Source organism: Protopterus annectens, chromosome 9.part0, assembly GCF_019279795.1.
Source record: "Protopterus annectens isolate FY-2018-M chromosome 9.part0, PAN1.0, whole genome shotgun sequence".
NCBI classification, from domain to species: domain Eukaryota; kingdom Metazoa; phylum Chordata; order Ceratodontiformes; family Protopteridae; genus Protopterus; species Protopterus annectens.
In genome coordinates this window covers 425,481,636-425,498,550 of record NC_056743.1, presented here as the reverse complement: position 1 = coordinate 425,498,550, position 16,915 = coordinate 425,481,636, and the positions used below count along the sequence as shown (strand labels likewise).

At 39.8% G+C, this 16,915-nt stretch overlaps 1 protein-coding gene across 1 annotated transcript in view; it reads left to right on the top strand.

Moving 5' to 3' along the window:
- Positions 1-14,513: 14,513 nt before the first annotated feature.
- The window catches only part of LOC122811247 (cGMP-dependent protein kinase 1-like), a 4,027,247-nt gene continuing 4,024,845 nt past the window's right edge, over positions 14,514-16,915 (top strand). Inside the window, exon 1 of the mRNA XM_044082966.1 lies at positions 14,514-15,367. Coding sequence (XP_043938901.1) covers positions 15,051-15,367 — 317 coding nt within the window. The 5' untranslated portion in view covers positions 14,514-15,050. The remainder of the gene's footprint in view (positions 15,368-16,915) is intronic.

Below are 16,915 nucleotides of genomic sequence, written 5' to 3'. Positions count from 1 at the left end.
TCAAATAACAACACTAGTGGAATCCTCCAAAGCAAAATTTGAGTCCAAATTGGCCACATCTTCTAGACACAGTCATAAGGCCTTCTTCACATATGTCTGCAGTCTCAAAGGAAGCACCCAAATCTGTTCAGAACTGGTGGTCAAGAACACCACATACACAAATGCCGTAGATATAGCCAACCTACTGGCCGACAGATTCAGCAAAAACTTCACACCTCTGTCCCCTCCATCAGTAAGTCAGGGCATCCCAAGTACCTGACACCGTTTACTTACCTCTAGGGAACAGGTCATCACTGCCCTCTCAAAGGCAAGAAAATACAGCCTCCATGGGACCCACTAACATCACAGGCTGCATCCTACATGAACTCAGGCAGAAACTTGCAGCACCATTAGGCACCTTATTCAACCAAAGCCTGAGTACCTGCTTTGTCCCAGCTGAGTGGAAGAGAGACACTGTCATCCCTTTGCAGAAAGGTGGAGTGTCCACTGATCCGGGAAATTATAGACTCATCTGCAAGGCCATGGAACAGATTATCATGGCCCTCATTAACACAGAAATTGGCAACCTCACAAACACAGTTTGGCTGCATCAAGGGGAAGTTGCCTACCTTGACCTAGCCAAAGCCTTCGACATTATTCCCCACTCGAGCATAACAGATAAACTCTCCCAAGAAGGCATCAATCCAGATGTTACCAGATGTGTAGCAAACTGTCTCACTGATAGAACCACCTAGTCAAAATAGGGGAAGCCACCTCAAGCAGTAGACCCGTAACGAGCGACATACCCCAGGGATCAGTCTTGGGGCCTCTGTTATTTGGGATATACTTTTCTGAGGTGCAGGCCAAAACCAATGGGCTATGGTTGACTAAGTTTGCAGAGGACTGCAAGGTGAGCGTTGTCACCAGTTCTCCTAGTGATGTGGATATCTTCCAAGAGGGTCTCACCCAAAACAAATTACTACTGCCAGAAACATGGCCTCAAGCTGAACACCGAAAAATGCATCATAATCCCCTTTGGGGAGAGTAATGCCCTCACAAATTATCACATTAATAACAACATCCTAAACACACACTCAGTCGTGAGGGATTTGGGTATCCAGGTTGATAGCAACCTAACTTTTGACCACCATGTTACTTCCATTTTATGGAAAGCTTTCTACAAGGCCCACCTCATAAGTAAGGGTATCTCATCCAGGAACAAGGAGGTCATAACATCCCTGTATTCTTCCCTTATAAGGCCCATTGAGTACAATGCCCCTTTCGGCATGCACATCACAAAACGTATCCAGCAGCTGCACAGACAACAGAGGTTCCTCACCAGGAGTATCCAGGGTCTCAAACATTTACCCTACACAGACGCGCTAAAAGCCCTATCCCTCTACTCAGTGTTATACATACTCCTCAGAGGTGACCTCTTTCTGGCATAAAAAGCAATCTCAGACCCCAGCTTGATGGGAATGCTGTATATCCGCAAGTCAAGCTCCACTAGAGTATCCCGCGCGCGCGACCTCAACCTGGTCTGTGACATCAATAGGACTTATTGGCAGGACAGATTTGTGTCCTAGAGACTCGCCCATCTGTGGAACAGACTACCTCTTCACATCAAGCACAGCACCTCATTATCCCTTTTTAAGCGCAACCTGGATATCTGGATGGGAAACAGAAAATACACCCCTGTGATTCCACCTGTGTCCCCGCTGGACAGGGGCATCAGGTGCTGACCTGTGTAAACATGGGCTAAACTCTTGGCTAGGCTTATAAGGGGCTCAGGGCCAATAGCCTAGTAACTTCCTATGATCCTTTGATCCTATGAGATATGATGGAAACTGCTGTCCATCAAACAGCTTAAGCACAATACACAGAGTATATAATTTTGTTTGTTTTCATTTTTAGTGGAGGTCTATGAATAAAAGTTTCAAACACAGCAAGTGGACAAGTAATATGACCAAACAATCTTTTATAGGAAAAGTGATCAACGTTACAGAAGGACCAAGTAAACAACAAGACCAAGAAATCATGTAGGTCAAAATGGAGAAAGGAATCAGTAGTTTAGTCTGAAGAGTGTTTTAGACACACATCCTCCTTATGAGAAGAAAAATGGATAAAGAACATATTATAATTGACAGAATACAGTAATACATGACATGTTATCTGGAACACCTGCTCTGCTGGTATATTCTTGATGTGCTATTAGAAGCAGCCCTTCAACCTGTCAGATTAAAGCCTGTCTTAAAAGTGCAGCTGTGGACTTACTGTTTTCAAATGCAGAGAAGAAGGATCTTAGATATGGAAGTGCACATCCATCTGGGAACAAGTAAATCACCATCTCTTAATTTGAGCAGTTGCGGTTAGGATTGTGAACGTTGAGATGGCAGACATACATGATATGGGAAAGTGACTCAAGCATATTCTAGAAAGCAAAGAAAGTACTGCAGAAGAACAAATGGAATACGTAAAAATGGTCATCAGAGCAGCAAACCTATGTCAATCAATATCCAATTTAAAAACAAAGAAGGCACTACAGTTCTTGCAATGTACGGTCCTACAAGTCCATTCTCATGTGTATGTTTGTAGTGCCAATATACTCATGCGCCAGTAAGTCAATGCAGCTGTAACTACTGTGACTATGAGTATTAGATATTTAGAATGTAATGCAAAAATAAGCAAATAAAAACAAATTGTTAATGATGCCAGCTCCTAGGTTAGTGATGGCGAACCTATGACACACATGCTAAACATGACACACCAACATTCACCAGCACAAGTAAACAAAGAAAATGAATGAACAAAAATACAAGAAATGTGTGTCCCTGTACTTATTTATATTAAAACTCAGCAACAAAAAGTCATTAACTGATGTAAATCAAATGAAATGCAATGTGTTCCATATTTTTTGAGCTCAATTCAAAATTACTATTAAAAGTAGGTTCATTTCTGGTGGACTATTTTAGGTTCAATTATCAGTGGGTATATCATTTTCTCTATTGTAAGTCACTGATTTTCCTTTCATAATGCATGGCAGAACTGTATTTTCACATGATTGGGCTGTATTTTCTTAAATAAATGAAAATGCAAAGAATTGTTTCTCTTTAGTTTGGGGGGGGGGGGGTGACACACCCAGCAGAGTCAAAATAGCTATATTCTGAATTTTTGACATGCTGAGCCCAAAAGGTTCAACATCACTGTCCTAGGTTCAGCAGCTACCTCCCATTTAAGAAAGAAACAAAACTCAGCCAAAAAAAGTTAAAAATAATTACTGATGCAGCATGCAAGAAGAAAGCTTCATGTGACCAAGATGCTAAGCCAGATGGTCATGTGAGTACAATTTCAAAAATAGGCCTAAAAGTGACTGCATTTAACAAAAGAAGTAAGTTCCAGATCTGTTACTTTATAAAACAAATTACATGGTATAATATTTGGGAGCAGTCATATCATGATGAGTACAATAAAATAAAGTAACAAAGTAACTTTAACAGAGTATCCCAACCACTGCAAGAAACTATGAGGAACTGTTAAGTACAGAACCCATGAAGGTGTACAACACATCCGTTACTTGAGATGAATGTAACATAGACAGAGAACATATAACCAATAGTCTCACATGATCCAAAAAATGTACCACATGTTCCTCAACATACCTAGAATGACCAGCTGCAACATGGCAACATATTTCTATAGAGCAAAAGACTGCTGTAAACTAACAACGGTAGGGACGTCAAGTTGCCACAAACAACTCCTCTCTCTCTCTGCAAATACAGAGAGAATCTGTTCAAAAAAGAAGCACCGGCTCCATTTGTCTTGGCAGTCACCTTGCCGTTGGGGTTATAATCTAGTTCGATAGATGACAACTGTTCCGAAACCATGTCCACTCGGATAACCACAAAAAATATAAATATAGCAAGAACAACGAAAACAAAATAGTGGAATCCAAGTGGTAAGTCCTCCGTTGTTAAGTAGAAATAAATAAACCAAAAGACTGCTGTAAACTAACAACGGATGGAGCCAGGCATACAGGAAACTCAAGTTCCAAGCAAGAACTCAAGAAATAAGGCAGTTCAAATGATTCAGGTAGCAAGCACAAAAAGTCCAAGTACATATAAACGCATATAAAATCTCCTTTATTGTAGTCGACAAAATGTAAGCGCTTTCACTATCTAACTTCATCAGACCATAGAACAGCTACTGACACAGCCACTATTTAAACTAAACAAAGAGCACATAGCAGCCAATCATCAAATCACATCAATCAAGTCATTAATTATACAATCAAACAATGAAACAGTTCAGAATCAGGCATAGAATAAAACAAAAAGAACATAAACTATTGAATTATGTAGAGTAAATATATATGCATGTATAAAAAATCTGTCATACAAAAGAACAAGAATGAACTTCTATACAAAAATGGACAGCATGAACTAAAAATAAAAATGATGCACAAATAAATGTGCACATAAATATATACAAATAAAAATATATATATATATAAAAAGTAAATAGATATGTACCTAAGTCTGTATGAACTGAGCACACAAGGAGGTAGATGTAATACAGATATAAACATATTCACTTGTGTAACCTCCTTTTCTTCAGAAATGGCCTAATAGAGGCCTCTTCATTCAGTCCCCTGCCCCTGTCAGCACGGAGCATGATAATCCAACAGGCCTCTCTAAATTCTGTATGTGTACACACATCACCTTCCCTAATACTAGGGTTAACGGTCTCAACAACTCTGAACCTAAAAGTATGTGATGTCCCAAATTCTAGGACGTGCTTAGAGAGTGCATTATGCAGGGAACCCTTCCTAATGTGATAGAGATGCTCCCTCATCCTATCACGTAGGACCCTATTGGTTTTACCAACATAGAAGGAATGGCAGATGGTACATTCAGCCAAGTATATCACATGGGGGGGTCATACAGTCTGCAGAAGCGTGAAAGACGAATTCTTTGCATAGATCAGGATGAAAAAAAGATTCAGCAGTATTAATATAAGTACAAAAACTGCAATTACCACAGGGTAAGGTAAGGCCAGGACTCAATGGCAGATTACTATGGTTCCTATCATAGCACAGGAGTCTTTTCAAGTTCTTACAGTTCCTAAACTGCAAAGTGGGTTTATCACCCACAATCCTACGTATATCATCATCCACTAGTAAAATAGCCCAATACTGACTGAACAACAGAGTAATAACTCTGTAGTCAGTAGTATAAAACAAAGGAACTCTAACCTCTGAAGTATAGGGATGTGTCTAGTCTCAACTGCCCTAAGTCTGACCACTACCTGTGTATCTCAGAAGAAGTATAACCCCGTGCCAACAATTTACATTCCAGACTATCAATCTCCTCTAAAAAGCCAGGTGTTGTAGGGTTTAACCTAGAGGCCCTTATCCCCTGACCTCTAATCAAATTCTTAAAAATATAGCCAGGGTGCATACTAGATCTAAACAGGAAGGCATTTTTATGGCACGTCTTAAGAAAGACCCCAGTGTTGATTATATTGCCTGGTAATTTCTCAATATACAAGTCCAAAAACTCAATGCGTGTAAATGACCAAGTAAAAGTGAACTTTAGGCAGTCAATTAAATTGTTCATCATGTCATGGAAGGCAACTAACCTGTCAACTGGGCCTCTCCACAACAAAAACAAATCATCGACAAACCGTCGATAAAACAGTACATAATCCTTAAAGCATTTTTATGGCACGTCTTACGAAAGACCCCAGTGTTAATTATATTGCCTGGTAATTTCTCAATATACAAGTCCAAAAACTCAATACGTGTAAATGACCAAGTAAAAGTGAACTTTAAGCAGTCAATTAAATTGTTCATCATGTCATGGAAGGCAACTAACCTGTCAACTGGGCCTCTCCACAACAAAAACAAATCATTGACAAACCGTCGATAAAACAGTACATAATCCTTAAAGCCTTGAGTAGAAAACAAACTATTATTCTCCCAATGTGCTAAAAACATATTGGCGTAACTATTGGCACACAAAGTGCCCACAGCTACGCCATGTTTCTGAAGGTACATCTTACCATTAAAGGTGAAAACATTTTCAAGCACCATCTCTAGAAAATAACAAGTAAGGTCCACCTGTTCTGGTGTGTACTCACTGTGTAACAAAAGATATTCATGAACAAACTGGATGCCCAGCCCATTAGGAATCATAGTGAATAAGGATTGAATGTCAAAGGTAACAAAAATGACATCCTCAACATCACAAATAGAAGAAATGCACTGATAAAGATCTAATAAAAATTGTTTAGAGTCCCTCAGGACCACAGGATTCAAATTAATAACTGGTCTCAACACCTTCTCAACGTATAAAGAAAGTGGCTCCGTAACCCAACCACCACCCACCACTATTGGTCTCATTGGTGGGTTAGTCGGGTGCTTATGAACCTTAGGGAGGCCTGGTATCAATGGAATTAAGGGATTAGCCACCTTCAAGAATGAAAAAACATCCTCTGTAACAAGATGAGTCAAAAAAATATCTAATATGCACTGACTGACCAAGGACATCACTTCATGAACATCATTAACAGTGATCCTCTCATAAAAACTGCCATCACTCAACATTGAGCACATAGCCCGATCATAGTGTGACTTATCCATAACAACTATGAGGCCATCCTTGTCAGCTGGGCGAATTACTATGCGCTCATTATCCTGTAGGGCTCTCAGAGCTGCCCTTTCAACATAAGACAAATTATTCTTATAGTGTGTATAGTGAGCATCACGAGTATCATAAAAGTTAAATACCTGATCTTCAGTTAACTTTAAATATGCTTCAACAAGAGGATAATTATTAGGAACATAACTGCTCGGTTTCCTAAGGCCAAAAGGGCCACTTACCCCCCCTGCCCGATGGAGGCCCACATTCTACGTCTCCATACATCAAACGTAACATGATGTTTCTACAAAACACCCTTAGATCTAAAATAGTATCAGAGAGCTTGCTCCTACAAGTAGGAATAAAGCTCAAGCCTTTAAAAAGAACCCGTCTCTCATCTAAAGAAAGCTCATAAGTAGAGATATTCAATATTAATGAGTCGGGGCTCTCCCCCACATCTTCTTCAGAGTTTGGGACTGACTCTGTTCACTGGAAAGTTTGCGTTTTTGGCGTCCTCTGCTTGCTGATCTTGGACGCCCTCCCCCTCTTTCTGACCTTACAGGTAGAGGAAAAGGGAGGTCGTCCACATTCCCACTCCTCAAAACATTCAATGAGTCAACATCTGTCAAAACTGTACCCCGCCATTTAGGTCTAATGACCCTCTCCAATTTATCTGCACCATGGCTATTGTCAACTACAACATGTGGATATAAGCCACTGCTAGGTGGCACCTCTGAAAATGTATCGCCAATACTTCCTCAACTAGACAGTGGAGCAGAAAGTGCAGATTTATGTGTAGTTCCACTATCTTTAATCTGGCAGCTCTTACCTACCTCAGCACTAACATTAATATTGGTAACATTACTAGATGTATCTACATTAACAATAGCATCATCAGAAAGCAAACAGTCATGTGTTATTTGAAGCAAGGCCCACTGATTCTGCCAAACATGGATCAGGAACCACAGACTCATTCTTCCTGGTGACCTGGGTCGAATGATTAAGATTACCATGTCCATTAGCACTTTGAACAGTGCGTGGCCACATAAACACATGGCCTGTCCTGAAATCATTAATGTCACGTAAGAGCTTGGTCTTTTTTGATGAATAAGTTTCCATTCAAAGATGGCAACGCCTTCTATAAAGTTCTCAAATAACGGATTCAGAACATCCACAGTGTAGTCCTTGAGGAGGGCTTCCTGCCTCTCCCGTAAGGACTCTCTCAATTTCTCCTCTTCAGGACAAAAATGTTCAATTAACAGGCAGATGTAACTGGCGCTTACCTCTAATTTCTGCCACCGAACCAATAATTCAGGATTCTGTGCACCTTGGTTGGGCATATTAAGCACAAGCAAGCCTCGCAGCACAATTTTCTTCTCTAAACAAATCTCAAAATGCAGATGTTGCGCCTGCAACCTTTCAAGCTTTAAAAAGTCACGTTCAATACCTTCCATCGTCTGCTGTAAAGCCCCTAGATCTCCTGTCTCATACCAGTGCATTTCTTCTATTTGTGATGTTGAGGATGTCATTTTTGTTACCTTTGACATTCAATCCTTATTCACTATGATTCCTAATGGGCTGGGAATCCAGTTTGTTCATGAATATCTTTTGTTACACAGTAAGTACACACCAGAACAGGTGGACCTTACTTATTATTTTCTAGAGATGGTGCTTGAAAATGTTTTCACCTTTAATGGTGAGATGTACCTTCAGAAACATGGCGTAGCTGTGGGCACTTCGTGTGCCAATAGCTACGCCAATATGTTTGTAGCACATTGGGAGAATAATAGTTTGTTTTCTACTCAAGGCTTTAAGGATTATGTACTGTTTTATCGACGGTTTGTCGATGATTTGTTTTTGTTGTGGAGAGGCCCAGTTGACAGGTTAGTTGCCTTCCATGACATGATGAACAATTTAATTGACTGCCTAAAGTTCACTTTTACTTGGTCATTTACACGCATTGAGTTTTTGGACTTGTATATTGAGAAATTACCAGGCAATATAATTAACACTGGGGTCTTTCGTAAGACGTGCCATAAAAATGCCTTCCTGTTTAGATCTAGTATGCACCCTGGCTATATTTTTAAGAATTTGATTAGAGGTCAGGGGATAAAGGCCTCTAGGTTAAACCCTACAACACCTGGCTTTTTACAGGAGATTGATAGTCTGGAATGTAAATTGTTGGCACGCGGTTATACTTCTTCTGAGATACACAGGCAGTGGTCAGACTTAGGGCAGTTGAGACTGACAACAGCTAGTCCATATTTTGGATCTGTTTTAGATCCCAGCGTTTCCAGGGAGACACATCCCTAAATTTCAGAGGTTAGAGTTCCTTTGTTTTATACTACTGACCACAGAGATATTACTCTGTTGTTCAGTCAGTTTTGGGCTATTTTACCAGTGGATGATGATATACGGAGGATTGTGGGTGATAAACCCACTTTTCAGTTTAGGAACTGTAACAACTTGAAAAGACTCCTGTGCTATGATAGGAACCATAGTAATCTGCCGTTGAGTCCTGGCCTTACCTTACCCTGTGGTAATTGCAGTTTTTATCCTGATATATGCAAAGAATTCGTCTTTCACGCTTCTGCAGACTGTATGACCCCCCCCCCATGTGATATACTTGGCTGAATGTACCATCTGCCACTCCTTCTATGTTGGTAAAACCAACAGGTTCCTACGTGATAGGATGAGGGAGCATCTCTATCACATTAGGAAGGGTTCCCTGCATAATGCACTCTCTGAGCACGTCCTAGAATTTGGGACATCACATACTTTTAGGTTCAGAGTTGTTGAGACCGTTAACCCTAGTATTAGGGAAGGTGATGTGTGTACACATGCAGAATTTAGAGAGGCCTGTTGGATTATCATGCTCTGTGCTGACGGGCAGGGGACTGAATGAAAGGGCCTCTATTAGGCCAGTTCTGAAGAAAAATACTGAAACATACTTTGGCAAGCTTACAGTATAAATAACAGCTCTTTGGAGGGCTTCAGGCAGACTGCAATTATCTTTCCATAAACTACATAAATGACAAATGGGCAAATTAAATTATCTCCAGGACTAGGCCACATATATAAAGCACATGTAAGCTGGAGAAGGCATATGCAGGACACTTAAATCATTTACTACACAAGTGAATTTCAAAGAAACATGTGAGGCTCATAACTGATGAGTGCCTGTCAGGGAGCCATTCATGGGATAATGTAGAAATGGAGATGTATCAAGATCCAAAGCTGTATCAAGCTGAGTTGGCACTCCAGGAAATATCCCTCTTTGGCACTCCTATGTGAAGTTGAGGACCAGTCAGAGCTAAGGACAAAAAAAAAAGAAAAAGCTATTACAGCTACTTTGATAAACTGTGAAAAAAAGATAACTCCTTGCTACTGTACAGTAACTTTTATTCATGTACACTTTTAGTTGCTCCAGTGGCATCAAGGGATAAAGCCCTGACTATGAATCAGGCAACCCTGGTTTGATTAGCAGTTCAGGTGACTGAGTGAGTGTCAGTGAAGGATGGGTGTAGCCACCTTGGGTGGGCAAAGTCCTGTGGACATCTATGGTAAAGATTCTTGATGAAGGCTGTGGAAGCCATAAGGTGAATGTGCCTAAACATGGGAACAGGGTGAAGACATGGCTGAGCTGCTCTGGAGGTGGGACAATACTTCACATATTTCCATTGCATGTGTGCCCTCGTGCATACCACTGAGACCATATGGGAGGGGAGTAATGGGTGGGTCACAAGTAATAAAAAAAAAACCCCCCCCGGACAGAAACCCAGATGGGCTGAGCCCCCGACAGGTGCCAGGAAGCCGGGCCTCTAAAAAGGAGGGTTGGAAGGTTAGAGGGAGCAAAAAAAGTGCAAAAAAAACCCAGCTGTTATTTACACTTAGAAACAGATCTTCAAGCTAAGCAAAGCGCTATTATGTATTTATGTGCTAACTCTTAGCTCCTTGCTACAGTTTCTAACAAACACTGAATAACTGTCATTTAAGAAGCCAAGATTGCGATCAGGCTGCTTAAAATAATTACTGAGACTGCTTTTAGGGACCAATTGCCACATCTTCTACAGTGCTAAATGTATTCCCCTAATAGCCTACACCTGGCGGAGTTACCTCCTTCATGCTGCCCTTGCTATGGCTTTCCCAAGATGGAAGATACCAGACCTTTTAAAAATGAAGAATGAAAAACTGATTGCCCTGAATACTTCCAAGGGAAACAACAATCCAGTTTTGCACCCTAAGAGGGATGACCAGAAAGGAGGGATAACCAAACATGTTCCATACTACTGACAACCAAAAACGAGCTCATCTATGTTACTGTTCCAACTGTAGTGAGAACTCAGGAAGTGCACAAGAATTAGGGTGAAATGCGGACAGTGCTACTGAAATGTTAGAAGTTATTAACAACAGTACTACAAAACACTACTAAGGAATGTACTACACGTTTTACAATGACAGAACAGGGGGAGAGGGGGCTCACTGACATTGGTTGAGACAGTGATACAGAAGTGTGTGTCTGTGTGTGTGTGTGTGTGTGTGTGTGTGTGTGTGTGTGTGTGTGTGTGTGTGTGTGTGTGTGTGTGTGTGTGTGTGTGTGTGCAATACTGCATCTATTCTCTCTCCTAGGGTAAAATGAGAAGGAGGAGGGAATATAGTATATGTGAGATGAAGTGCTTTTCAAAGGCAGTTGTATTCCTGCAGCATAAAAGGGAAGAATAAAAGTACAGAATTTCTGATTATGATTATTTATTAAAGTATTTACAGTGTAATGTCATGTTCTGTATATAAAGATCAGGGGAAAAGCATGCTGATGCAGACTTTATAAAAATATAATGAAAGATAGAAGGAAAATTACAGATATTATTAATTTAAGCAGAAGGAAGAAAAAAAACTCGCAAAAGCAAGACCCAAACAAGAAAGAGACAGCAAATTCAAGCAATATAACAAAATACTTTACTAACACAAGAGACAAAAAAATGGAGTCAACGAGAATAGTACAATTAAATTTAAGGGATGGGTTGGTGGAAAAATGGGTGATGAAACAACACATCAAATTAAATATTTATGTTCAGCATTTATAAAGAAAATTGATATTAAATTGTGTCAGCAGAAGAGCCTTGGATGAAAAGGATGATCCAGAAGAACATATTCAATTCAAGTTGTACAAGGCACTAGGGATTGATGACATTCACCCTCAAAAATCCTCAAGAAGTGAAACTGGAGAAAAGATAATACTACTAACCAATCCCTTTAGTAAATCACTGAACAGGGTAAATGATTCTGAAAACTGAAAAAAGGCAGATTTGAAGCCCTTTTATCAAAAAATGTGCGGGGGGGGCAAAAGCTGGAATCCACAAACCTGTTACTTTGATGTCAGCTGTAAGGAAAGCCACATGGATATTTCTTAAGGAAAATTTTTTAGAAAATTTGGAAACGAGGGGGTCTGAATATTAATAGCAGTGAGCTGAAACAGGTCACACCAAACAAAGGTATTACAGTACACTGACTATTTAGTCAGGGCATTAGATCAAACGAGGTTGTAGATGCCTGGTAGCTCAGTTGCAGAGGATTAAGGCTATAAGCTTCTAATGAACTTCATCCTGTAGTATTAGGTTTGATTCCTTCAGTATCCAATTGCCTACAGTGCGACTCTGAGCAAATTTCTTAGACAGTGCTCTTGGATCACCCCTGAAATTTGGTACTTGCACTTAATGGGTTTACCCAGTTAGCAAATGAATAAGAAATAGAGACAGTGGCAAGGTGTTTAACAAAAGACAGTACACACATTAGAAATATCTGAAGTGGGTTAAATGTGTGGGTAAAGTACTGGCTGGACAGTAGGACACAAAATAAACTACACTTACATGAAAGTGTGATGATGTGTGGTACCGTGGGGGAATCAGTACAGGGCTAGACTATTTTAGTGTCTTTACAAATGATCATGTAAAAGGCCAGGGCAATGAGCCATTTGTCTAAAAAAAAAAAAAAAAAAAAACAACAGTTACACAACAGGAATTATACACAAGGAAGCATGAGAAAAATGATACAGACATAGTAAGATGGAAGAAGCACTACAAAATGTGGTTGTTAATAAATTCAGTGGAGAAAAACTCACAATGGTGTATCTGCAAAGCAAAAACAAAACAACACACATCTGGATAAGTAAAAACAGCATCAACAAATTTGGGGCTGGGGGTGGCCTGGGGCTGACTGTATCTAGCGACCAAAGGAAAGCATGCAATGTGACACATCGGCAAGAAAGGTTGGAATAACAGTGGGATGGAGTGACAAGTAACATCAGTAGCCAATGCATTACAACTTCTCTGTTCACAGAGTGCACTATGTGAAATTCTAGATACCACGGCACCATTAGGACATAGGATGCAGACATGTAAATGGACAGCAGCAAAGATGATGCTTGATTTGTAGAATAGCTTAACACATGTAGTTTTCCATAAAGATGGTAGTGCTGTATCTCATACCTCTCAGCTGTTCAGACTTTTGCAAAATGTCCAGACATTTCCTCATATTTTTGGTCTGTTCCTCATACGATTTGTTTTCAGGCAAATTTCTGAGGAATTAAGTCACTAAATAATGATAGAGGTGAATTTCAGACTTTATATCCTTAGTAAAATGCATACAAACACAAAACCTCTCATTCTAGCAATTTTCTATGTTTATGAGAGCAATATTTAAAATCTGTCCCTATTTTGGGCCATTGTTCCCCAATTATTTTGTACAAATTTCCTGTTCTAACAGGCTGAGAGGTATGCTGTACCTAACAGAACAAAGACTTTCTAAAGAAGTTACACAGCAGGGAGTTCAGTGAAGACTTGAGGAAGTATTTCACTGACAGGGTTGTGGATACATAGAACAGACTTTACGATGATATAGCAGGGCTGTAAACAAAGGAACTCAAAAATAAGCAGGCCAGACAAAAGTAGTTATTAAGAGAAATAGAAAAAAGTGAAAAAATGACCATATTCAGTTTAAGTAATATATGCTTTACTCTAACAGGTAGAGAATCTGGCAGACAATGTGGGTCAGTCCTTCTCTGCCACTTGCATACCTAGACTCATTACAGCATTCTGCCTCAAGGTATCATGAACAGTGTGAATTATATCATCTCAGAGAATTAGACACCCTAGTCAAGTCACAGCACTCCTCAAAATGAAGGAAAGTTAATGTAGATAGGACATCTGCAGTGCAAGTCTGTTAGGGTGACCTTACCTGATGGTGAGATACTTTAAGACATCTGGTTACAAAGCATGATAATTTCATCCAGACTGGCAAAAACATCCTCAAAGAACAGCTGACATTTTCTGGACATCTTTGTCAAAAAGAAAACAAATCATTCTTATACCTAGTCTGATTTTTTTTTTTAGATGAACTTGCATGAGTCTTCTCTTTTATTCATTACTGATACAGCAAGCATTGTAGCTGAATCTTAAACTATAATGCATTTTCCCTTTTTTCTACCCCTTGCTGTCCTGGTACAATAATTACAGTATCAAATTTACTTTCACAGCAGTATGCTGTCATGTAAAACAGAGAACTTTAAGTTTACACTCTGTTGCACTGAAATGAAATCATAATGAAAATGCCTTGCATTAAGGCAGGTTTTCACAGAAGGTCAGCACACAGTCTGCATGTAATGTACAGTGAATTATATCCAAATGCCCCATTTCCGAAACTGTGCCTAATTGTTAGCATTTTCTAAAGTTTTCTTTGATGTGTCTGTAGCTGCTTAAGAAGCACGGTTAATAGACCTCCTTAAGAAATGACTGTGCTTCACATGTAAGAGCCTGCACACAAGAGCAGGGAAAGCCCATTTGTGTAAATAAAAAAGGCTCTGTAATACAATATGAATGAATAACAGAAAATGCACAATTAAAAGAGAGCACGGTTATGGCAAATAATAAAATAAAAGAAGCCATCACTAATTACAAATTAGCAGCAAGGAAATCCCAGCTGTGTGCTGCTGATTGGGGAGGGGTGGAGCATTATAACAAGATTTGGAACAGGTGTAAAGTAGAAGGAAAAAAGATAAAAAAGATTAAGTAACTAAAATGTGCCTGAATTAAAGTGTACAATTTTGCATTTGTCTTTCTGATGTGAAGCAGCAATGCTATGTGCTATATATGAAGGAGGAGGGATTAGTAGATGCCTAACCAGGCAGAACTCTAAGACTCATTTACTCTACTTTCCTTGTTGAGTTCTTGTTTTGCTGTTGTACTCTCCAGTTCTTGTTCACTAATGAAGGATCTTACTCTACCCCAGAGCTACAGTACTTAAGGATTATGATGTGGTTTACAGACCTGTAAAAAGGAAATACAGAAGACAGAATTCAGAAAAAATTGCCTGTGATGTGAGACAATGTAAGAAAAGAGGGCATCGATCTGAGACCATAGGACGTGACAGCTGTATAAGATGGGAACCCTTCGTGACCTTCAATATGCTTTGCAAGAGAAAATTGAAGAACTGCGGCAGCGGGATGCCCTTATCGATGAACTTGAGTTAGAACTCGACCAAAAAGATGAACTGATCCAGAAGCTGCAAAGAGAACTAGACAAGTATCACTTAATGCTCCATCCTGCCTGTCACTCCCAAGTTAACCTTCATGACACCCGTAGCCATTTCGGGGAGCAGCACAGAATGAAGAGGCAAGCCATCTCAGCAGAGCCTAGCATACTGAACACTCAGGATCTAAGTCTTCTAACCATCACCTGCTACCCTAAGAGTTCACAGTAAGTAACTAAGCTTTTAGTTGTGTTTATGCACTTAAGATGATAATTTAAAGGCAGTCCACATTAAGAAAGGTGTTTGGCTTAAGGTATGAGTGTTTTAAATTTAGTGCAAGGTGACTCTCCAAATTGTCTAAATAAAAACTACTGGAGAAAAATATTAAACTTTGTGTTTCCACAGCATTAAGTATTACAGAACATGTGTGACATATGTTTTTGAGAGACCATGTGAGAAAGTAACTCTGGTGGAGGATAAAATTACAAACAATCTTGCACTATGATGTAAACAGCTCAGATTTAGATGTGAAGTCAAAATTAGCAAATGCAAAATGAAATGTTAGTGCATCCATTTAAAATACACATGATTTGTGGTTTGAGAATAAACCTGGGTCATCTAGGCATCACATAATGGAAAGGATAAACAAATTTGCATCTTGGAGGACATGGGTTCTCCCCTTCTATACACTGAAAACCCAAGCTGTGGTGTTATCGCCTTGGGATGACCAGAGATGTTGGTGCCAGCAGTTTTGAAAGTGCTTGTGTCAGTAGGGTTCCAGTGAGTGATCATACTCAGTCATGCTTCCTGATATGCATGAGTACATCTGTGTCTCTAGGGATAATTCTAAAGTTGGGGAAAATACAGGTGTGGAGTGGAGTATAAGTAACTGATGGAAAACAGTGCAACTTCTCTGCTGATTTTTAATGGGAGAATGATAGCTACATCTTATTAGCGCCATACAAAAAGGGGAAACTGCTGGCGTCCAACGTTTTCAAGAAATGACAAAGAATGCAATTAAGGAGATACTTGTTAACCGAGTAACCCAACTGGACACAAGTACTGTTTTCCTACAGCATGGGAGCACTGTCTATATGACTTGTTCATAGTCTTACACAGTTGGCAAATGAAGGTTGAAATAATCAAACCCTTGTATCGTCTAAGTACACGGAGCAGCTGATTAACGACTCCAACTACAGTACAGTCACACCAGACCGGCCCTTAAATTCATCAGAGGGAGCGTCCAAGCGTTACTTTGGGTTCGCCCGTTATCCTACGGGGAAACTAGTTGTACTAGAGTTGGGTGAGCTGTAGGGTTACCACCTGTCCCCCTTTGTGAGGGACAGTCCCTCTTTGGGCAGTTGTGTCCTGCAAAAAAAATGGCAAATGTCTTGAGATTTTAGGATTAAATTATTTCCTATATTTTATGTAATAGTTGCAAAAACCAGTTATTCTGTATATGAAACACCGAAACGTTATAAGAAACAGAATAAGGAACTAAAATGCTGCAAAAATAAGCTTTTCTTTAGGCAAAAAAGTGAACTTCTGTCCTTGGTACTGGCCCTGGGTATGTTTCGCCCTGCAAAATCTGACGTTTGTACCAAAAATGTCCCACTTTGGGCATTTGAAAAGGTGGCAACCCTAGCACTGAGATGCAGAAAAAAAATAAAAATATTTACATACGTTTGAGCAGTACCTTCGAGACTTTAAAACAGCTGCTGTGACTTGTTCCCTGGTAGTAAAATAGTTTAGGTTATTTTATGATGGGGATGGAA